Here is a 9,463-nt window from a genome sequence, read left to right as displayed (position 1 = left end):
TCTTTGTACTGTATTCATAAATGTTTTGAAGCAAATAACTATTAGGCCATGTATTTACAATAGAAAAACTTCTAAACCTGAAAAAATCATTTAGAGCACGAACTAAAATAAAAACATAAATTTATATTTATACCTAACAATTCCATTGTAAAGCAAGAAATAAATTACAGAACCAGCGAAGTATCAATTATACAAAAAATAATAGGATGCTGTCATTAGGAATAGGCATAACTAATAGTCGAGATTGGTTTTTTTTTTTAAGAGATGGATGATTTTTTTTTTAAAAAATGCTATGATCGTGTTTTTTTAAAAATAAAGAGGTCGACGTTTTTTTTTAAATGTTATAATTGTTTTTAAAGGAAAGATGTGAAATTTTTTTTAAATGCTTAAACTTAGTAAACAGATGTTTTATGTAAAAAATATGATAACCAATATGGTATATATAGCAAGATAGATACGCTAGGGTTTAGGTTAGTACCGTCTTCTACATCGGTGGCCCATAAATCGGTGGCTAGGATGAACATCAAGATCGATGGCCTATTAACAAAATCGCTGACCCATAATTGAGGAGAAAGCCATGTCATAGATATTTACACGTAGAATTAATGATCGACCTATCAAAACTAATTAAAATGATACATAATTATTTTAATTAATGACATATAAGACAATTTTTGTGATGATGACACATCAGATTTTTGACTTAACAAATAATAGTATAGATAATAAAATTTTCCTATTTCAATAAAATAATTTTTTTTTATAAAAAATTATGACACATAAATTAATATATTTTTCTCTGTCCAGTTGAGATAGTACAATAATTAGCAAAAATTCGATAACATAATAAAATAATAATTTTCCAATTTTTTTTTGTTTAAATATATGATCTCAGTTATATCATAAATAATTAATTCTATAGGTTATGCATATATATATTTATAAGATAATTTACTAAAGTATGAAGCTAATGTTGCTTGTGTTTTTTTTGAGAGAACCGAGTGTTACAGCCCTTCAAAGCTATGTCTGGAAAGTATGGACGCCTGGAAAAATGAAGCATTTTATGTGGCAAGCTTTATCAGGATGTATTGCTACTTGCCAAAACCTAACCTATAGGCATATGGGAACATATAAGAGTTGTCCCCGCTGTGGGAATCCTGAAGAATCTATTAACCATCTTTTGTTTTTATGTCCCCCGGCTTTACAAGTCTGGGCGTTATCGGACTTTCTGTCCCTTCCGGGTCTTTTCCCGAGTACTTCTATTTACCAAAATATGAGTTTTCTCTTTTGGAAAACAAAAGAGTTAGGCATGACAGATCCTCAAAAGGATTTTTATCCTTGGATCTTGTGGTACATTTGGAAAGCGAGGAACGATAAGATCTACAACGGGAAAGAAATTTCCCCAGTAGATACCTTGATCCACGCCAAGGTTGAAGCAGAAAGTTGGAAGATTGCAAACCAACCAGAAGAAGTAGAGGACGAACCAGATGAGGCGCCACTCACTACTTTGCTCCGGAATCCTCTACCCGATGTCGAGAGGTTACCGCTGTGTCAGGTCGATGCTTCCTGGATAAGTAACGGCCTGGTCAGTGGGCTCGGATGGAGTCTAAAGGATGAGAGGGGTGGTGAGATCTTTGGCCTACAGGGCTGCCGTAGAAGCCTATCGGTCCTTCATGCCGAATTGGAGAGTCTGTTATGGGCTATGTCTTGTGTGATAGAGAGACAAATCTTATCCGTTCACTTTCAGACTGATTGTTCGGATTTGGTAAGCATGTATGAATCTCCATCGGATTGGCCATCTTTTTCATCAGAGCTGGAAGCCTTTCGTATTCTTCGGGAAAGCTTTTTGGATTTCAATCTATCACATATCCCCAGAAGTTCAAATGTCCGAGCAGATAGTCTTGCAAAAGGAGCTCGAGCAAGAGACGATATTTTCTACCAAATCATTCATAACGAGCCAACTGCGGATGGTTTTCGGACTAATTCCTTAACGGGCCAAATGTGATGTAACAATTGGGTTGTGGAAAAAAAAAATTAAATTATCTCTAATTTTCTTTATTACATCAGAATTTTGTAGTATTTTTTTTTATATGGATCTAATTTTTTTGAAGAGTTCTAGATGAGATAAGTGATTTTTTATGCTTATAAGTTTTTTTTAAAAGTATCTTAGGTTAAGTTTTTTAACAAAGATTATTTTTACATTAAGAGTCCAATAAGTTAGTAACACTGACAAAATCTCGGCTAGCTAACAAAGTTTTTTTATTCTCTTCGTCTCTTGCTCTCATACTCGGCATCATCAGTCTGAAGCTGGAATCTACAAAGAGGACAAGAGTTTCTTGTTCTTAACCATGGCAGAATACAACTCTCATGGTAACAGTGTCCACATGGAAGCTTCTTACCGATTTCACCCATCACCATTGCATCTGTACACACAGCACAATCTCCTTGCGAAGAAGAAGCAACCTCGAAAGTCTCTACGGCCTCCATCGCTGATTTAGCAGCTGGTGGTGCTCCTCCTCTCCTTCCACGAATACCGTTTCTAGTTTGTTCAACATTCCGAAACAAATTTTGTACAAGTAACCTGGTATCAGCTATAATCCAACGGAGATCGAGATCGTCGTGGGACATTGTTCCTAGCTATCTGTAAAATTGGTGAATTAGTTGGAATGTTAGGGTTGTGTTTATTTTTATATACAAACGTAAAGACTGTATTCTAATCCTAACGAGAAAAGGAATTCTTAAGGCGAAAAGGAAATTACATAGAAAAGTAAAATACAAGAGTAATTATCTAAGATAGTACAGTAAAACCTCTATAAATTAATAATGTTGGGACCACAAGATTTTATTAATTTATCGTGATATTAATTTATTTATAAATTAATAATTATTAATTTATAGAGGAAAATTGTTTTTCGCCTATTTTCTTCTTAAATTTTCTTTCAAATGATGTTATATTTAAGAATATAAACTCATATGCTTATAAAATGACATATAAAAATTTAAAATTATGATTACTAATCATAATAATTACAATAAAATAATTGTAAATGTTCATTATTACAAAATTTATAAAAAGTTTATGGCTATTATCCTTGATGTTGGTGCTGAAATTGAAGATAATACTATAATATATTTTAAAATAATTATACGTAAGAAAATTAATTATCACATCTAAATTTTTTCATAAATTTTGAATGGAGATAAAACAAAAAAAAACAACATTATAAGCTATTAACATAAATAAATAAAGAGTTGATTTTCTATAAAATTTCAAACTTAAATAAAAATAAACAACACATTAAACATATTCTAGTATATTATATATTACCTATATATATACATGAATTTATATAATTATTAATTTATGTTTATGTTGGGACCATATATTTACATAGGGATTTCAAAAAAATTATTATCTTATTATTTTATCGAATTTGATAGATTTTTATACTGGCCCAACTCGGGACCAAAAAAAATTATTAATTTATAGTGATTATTAATTTATCGAGTATTAATTTATAGAGGTTTTACTGTATGTTTTGTTCAAGTTCATCTTTTCCTTTATTAATTGGTTGATAGAAATCTGCAAAGCGAACCCAAAAAAAAGAAAAGAAAAAATAGATACTTAGTATTAAGGGAAAAACTCTTATCTTATGGTTTCCATAAGCAGTGTATATATACATTACATAACTAATGTATCAGAAACCCTAATGGGCCATGAGAAATTAACTTGATGGTTAATGGGCCGGTTACTAGAAGTCCATTTGTTTATATCACTCCCCCTTGGACAAGGTAACCGTGCCTGTCACAAAACCGGGATCTCTATAATGCGCTGGGGAACGTTGCCTCATTAAAACCTTACCAGGAAAACCCAGTGGGAAAAACCATGGTGAAGGAAAAAGAGTACAACACGCATTACTCCCCCTGGTTTAGGCATCACTGTAGATCTCTAAGTCTACGCATTCCTATCTGATGAATGAGCTTCCGGAGTGTAGAAGTCGGTAATGATTTAGTGAATAGATCGGCTGAATTTTCGTTTGATCGGACTTGCTGAACCTTGACCTGACCATCCTTCTGTAGCTCATGAGTGAAGAAGAATTTGGGCAGAATATGCTTCGTCCGGTCACCTTTGATGCCGTCTTTGAGTTGAGCGATACAAGCTGCATTGTCTTCATACATCACCGTAGGCTCCTTATCTTCGTCCATACCACAATCTGATCGGATATGCTGAGTCATGGACCGCAACCAAACACACTCTCTACTAGCTTCGTGAATGGCCAAGATTTCCGCATGGTTGGATGAGGTAGCGGCAATAGTCTGCTTCATGGATCTCCAAGATATGGCTGTTCCTCCATGCGTGAAAACATAACCGGTTTGAGACCGGGCACAGTGCGGATCTGAAAAATATCCTGCATCAGCAAAACCAACTAGACCATCCTTGTTATGGTTAGAATAAAATAATCCCAAGTCCTTAGTACCTTGAAGGTATCTAAGGATGTGCTTAATACCGTTCCAGTGCCTTTGAGTTGGACACAAACTAAAGCGAGCTAAGAGGCTCACGGCAAAGCAGATGTCTGGTCTAGTGTGACTAGCCAAGTACATTAATGCTCCTATGGCACTGAGGTATGGCATTTCAGGACCGAGGATTTCTTCATCGTCCTTCTTTGGACCGAATGGATCACTATCCAATCCAAGGCTCCTCACAACCATTGGGCTGGTCAATGGGTGGGCCTGGTCCATATTGAATCTCTTGAGTACCTTTTCAGTGTATGCCAATTGATGCACAAGGATTCCGTCATTGACGTACTCAAGTTGTAATCCCAAACAGAATTTAGTTTTGCCTAGGTCTTTCATTTCAAACTCTGCTTTTAAGCATTCAACTGTTTGGGCGATTTCACCAGATGTTCCGAGGATGTTCAAGTCATCCACGTATACTGCTATGATTACAAATCCTTTGTTTTAATATTTTCTGATGAAGATGCATGGACTGATCGGATCGTTTTCGTAGCCTTCTCTGATGAGATATTCGCTTAACCGGTTATACCACATACGTCCGCTTTGTTTCAGTCCATATAAGGATTTGTTCAGCCTAATGCAGTGTTTATCACGAGATGCATGCTTATCTTTGAGCTCAATACCATCTGGTAATCTCATATAGATTTCACTGTCCAGTGGTCCATAAAGATATGCGGTTACAACATCCATTAACCGCAAATCTAAGTTTTCTCTTATGGCCAGACTTATGAGGAATCGAAATGTAGTTGCATCCACCATTGGAGAATAAGTCTCCTCATAATCGATTCCGGGTCTCTGTGAGAATCCTTGTGCTACAAGGCGTGCCTTGTATCTAACGACTTCGCCGAGTTCGTTTCTTTTACGCACAAAGACCCATTTGTTTCCCACTGGTTTAACATCGAATGGTGTCCTTAAGATCGGACCAAACACATTCCGTTTCTTTAAACTATTCAACTCCACGTTTATGGCTTCTTTCCATTTCAGCCAATCTGATCTACGAGTGCACTCAATTATAGACGTGGGTTCTAGATCCTCTTGCGTGTGCGCAATCTCAAGTGCTACCTTGTATGCAAAAGTTTCATTGATGTCGACATCTTTTCTGTTCCATAGAGAACCGAATATGATATAATTGATTGAGATCTCATTATTATCAATCCCTTCAGAACCTTGAGTTTTGGCGTCCCAAACCTCTTGAGATGGTTCGATAGGGTAAGTATCAGCTGAGGCTGTATCCGTGTTCTCTTGAATCCCGGTTTCAATCATTGCACCTTTCTTTGATTTCTGGAGATTCTTATCTTTGGAACCTGGTGGTCTGCCACGTTTCTTACGTGCGTCAGACTCTGTAGCAACTTGACTTTTCCCTGAGGGGACATCTATTCGTACTGCTGCATTACAAGCTGGTATGTACAATTTGGTAACTTTGTTCGGGTCAGCAAAGGAATCTGGCAATTGATTAGCTAGCTTTTGTAAATGTATAATTCTTTGGACCTCTGAATCACATTCTAGAGTCCGAGGATCTTGCCATTGTGTGGATGTTTGATTCCATGAAAGTTCTTTTACCAGCTTGTCTGTCTCACCACCTAATCTAGGATATACCGATTTATCAAATCGGCAATCTGCATATCTGGCTTTAAACAGATCTCCTGTAGTTGGCTCGAGATATTTTATGATGGTGGGAGAATCAAAACCAACATATATTCCCATCCTCCTTTGAGGTCCCATTTTTGTCCTCTGTGGTGGTGCAATGGGTACATAGACTGAACACTCAAATGTTTTAATATGGGAGACGTCTGGCTCATGACCCGTTAGCAATTGGGATGGTGAATATTTGTGCTCACTAGATGGTCGTATGCGTATTAGTTCAGCGGCATGTAAGACTGCGTGTCCCCAAGCTGAGACCGGGAGTTGTGACCTCATGAGTAATGGTCTAGCAACCCATTGAATTCGTTTAATGAAGGATTCAGCTAATCCATTTTGTGTATGGACATGTGGAACGGGATGTTCAACACTTACCCCCATGGACATACAATATTCATTAAACGCTTGGGAAGTGAATTCACCAGCATTATCAAGACGTATAGTCTTTAATGGGAAGTCTGGAAAATGGGCTCGTAATCTGATGATTTGGGCCAATAACCTAGCAAAAGCCTGGTTCCTAGAAGAGAGCAGACAGACATGCGACCAGCGGGTCGATGCGTCAATGAGGACCATGAAATATCTGAATGTCCCACAAGGTGGGTGAATTGGTCCACATATGTCTCCTTGGATTCTTTCCAGAAAGTTCAAGGTCTCTTTAGACACTTTGACTGGTGAAGGTCGGGTAATCAGTTTCCCTTGTGAGCAAGCTGTGCACTTGAGATGCTGAGGGAAAATACCATTTGGTTTAAGGCTGTGCCCTTTAGAATTCTGGACTAATTTACGCATCATGTTCGCACTGGGATGACCCAGGCGATCATGCCAAATAGTGTAATCTAAAAACCGTGCTTTGATAGCAGCATTAGCCTCAATCATACTGACTTTAGCATGGTAAATGCCAGTAGATACGGCGGGTATAGTTTCAAAAACTTGTTTATGGCCATTTATCATTTTAGTGATAATTAAAAACTCTTTGTTCCCTTCATCCTGAGTTTCGATATGGAAACCATTCAATTTTATGTCTTTGAAACTCAATAGGTTTCTATTAGAACTGGGTGAGTATAAGGCATCAGAGATGTCTAGATATGTGCCATTTGATAACAACACATTAGCTTGGCCATGGCCCTCTATTAGGCTCGAACTACCCGCTATAGTGCTAATGTTTGCGGTTTTGATTACTAAATTTATGAAGTAATTCTTGTCTTTTAGAATAGTGTGGCTCGATCCACTATCCACAATGATATCCATATTGTCTTGCATATCTTTATTAAACAAGAATTATTATTCAATAACATGAAAAAATGAGATGTAAATAAAACATTACTCCATAAATTAAAATGTAAAAGCAAAAGGTTTTAAAAATCCAAAGTAAAGACAATAAATCCCAAAAAACAAAAGATAAAAGTTTAAGGAGTAATGAAAAACAAATTCAGATTTTTGAGATCAATCAAGGAGGTCGGAGAGCTCATAATCCATGCCATCAATCTTATCATCCTTTGAGTCATCTTCATTGACTTGATGAACCAGGTTAGCCTCATGATTATCTTTCCCATACTTCTGGTAGAGCTCAGCAAGATATTTGCGAGTACGGCAGATCTTGACCCAATGATTAGTCATTCCGCATCTTGAGCAAGGAGTTGGTCTAGATGAACTGCCTCTTTGGGTCGGTTTGTTGATACCACGACCCTTACCCCGACAAAAACTGAGGTTAGGTCGGTTATCTTGGTTCGGTCTACCGCGTCCTCTGCCGCGCAGTCCATGTCCATTTCCACGTCCACGTCCACGATCTGAGGATCTGTTACGTTGGACGAAGCTGGACTCTTTTCTGGTTCCTTCTGGCAATGGGGCTGATCCTGGAGGCCGCATGGCACTGTTCCTCAACAGAAGCTGATTGTTCTTCTCAGCAAGCAGTAAGCAAGATATCAAATCCTCATAGGTGCTATGATTCATGGCACGGTATTGTTGTTGGAGAACAACATTGGGAGTGCCAAAAGTAGAGAATGTTTTCTCTAGCATATCCTTATCAGTGACCTCCTCGCCACATAGTTTTATGAGTGCAACTATCCGAAAGAGTTCGGAATTGAATTCTTCGACGGATTTGAAATCTTCGAACCGTAGGTTCTTCCAGTCGAACTTGGCTTGGGGCAGTATGACCGTTTTCTGATGGTCATATCGCTTTTTCAGTGCCACCCAAAGTTCGAGTGGATCCTCAAGAGTGAGGTATTGTTGCTTGAGAGACTCAGCGAGGTGATGGCGGATAATAAATATCGCCGAGTACCGTTCTGTTTGAGTCGCGATGTTGGGATCTTTGATGCATTCACCCAGACTTTTTGAGTTGAGGTAAATCTTGGTGTCAAGGGCCCATTTGAGGTAGTTATCTCCGGAGACAGTGAGTGCCTCATATTCGACCTTCTGAATGTTTGACATCTGAAACATATAATAATTTATGTTAAATAATCAATAGTATGAGACTATGATCATTGGAATAAGGGATTTAAGGTATTCTTGGGAAAACTTTCCATTTCAGGAAACTTGCTATTTTAGGAAACTTGCTATATATAAGGGAACTCTAAAATCGAACCTTAGGGTTTAGGGTTTAGGCAATCTAGAGATTGATTTTGGAAACTAATTTGAAATTAACCGATTAAGCTTAAACCGATCGGATTGATCGATTAAACAACAAAACCGGTTAAAATAGATTTAATTTTGGAAACCGGTTATTAGGGTTATTAATCGGTTAAGGGATTAAACTAAACGGATTTGCTAGGGTTTTTATTAGGAAAAACCGATCGGTTTAAACTTAAACCCTATCGATTTAGGATTAGAATTTATCGGTTTATAAACGGTTTAGGTGGATCGATTGGTTTAGAGTTTAAGGGGTCGATTGGTTTAGGATTTAGGAGCTTGCATGGACCGGTTTTAGGGTTTTCAAGGATCAGATCTAAGATAAATAACCGATCGGTTTAGGATTTAAACCGATCGATCTCGGTTTAACGATAGACAAACCAAAACGATTTTAGATCTAGGGTTTTGCAAAGATTTAGGTTTCGGTTTGCAAGGAATTTTAGTGTTTGGTTTAGATGATGCTAGGACCGATCGGTATAGGGTTTTAACAAAGCATTAGGGTTTAGGTTTTATATGATAAAGCCGATTAGGATCTATAGTTTTAGATAATACCTTTTCGCCAAATGGATTTCTGACCGGCTTATGATCTGGGAGCTAAAGACCACAGATATCTACTGGAAACTCCTGAGAATGATGGCCAGAAGGGAGGACGAACAGCTGCTACAATGGAGGAACCACCGCTTGGAAA

General features: G+C 37.4%; 2 protein-coding genes across 2 annotated transcripts; both read right to left on the bottom strand.

The window, feature by feature from the left end:
* Positions 1–2,259: 2,259 nt before the first annotated feature.
* Positions 2,260–2,628, bottom strand: LOC18991887 (E3 ubiquitin-protein ligase CIP8). Its single transcript, XM_006415220.1, has one exon. It carries the CDS (start codon positions 2,626–2,628, stop codon positions 2,260–2,262), a length of 369 nt encoding a protein of 122 aa, XP_006415283.1.
* A 4,965-nt stretch (positions 2,629–7,593) lies between these two features.
* LOC112083949 lies at positions 7,594–8,577 on the bottom strand. Its single transcript, XM_024152172.1, has one exon. It carries the CDS (start codon positions 8,575–8,577, stop codon positions 7,594–7,596), a length of 984 nt encoding a protein of 327 aa, XP_024007940.1.
* Positions 8,578–9,463: the final 886 nt, after the last annotated feature.

This window comes from Eutrema salsugineum, unplaced genomic scaffold, assembly GCF_000478725.1.
Source record: "Eutrema salsugineum unplaced genomic scaffold, Eutsalg1_0 scaffold_5, whole genome shotgun sequence".
Lineage (NCBI taxonomy): Eukaryota > Viridiplantae > Streptophyta > Magnoliopsida > Brassicales > Brassicaceae > Eutrema > Eutrema salsugineum.
Note: the sequence above shows the minus strand (reverse complement) of the source record. Positions and strands in the feature narration are given on the sequence as shown.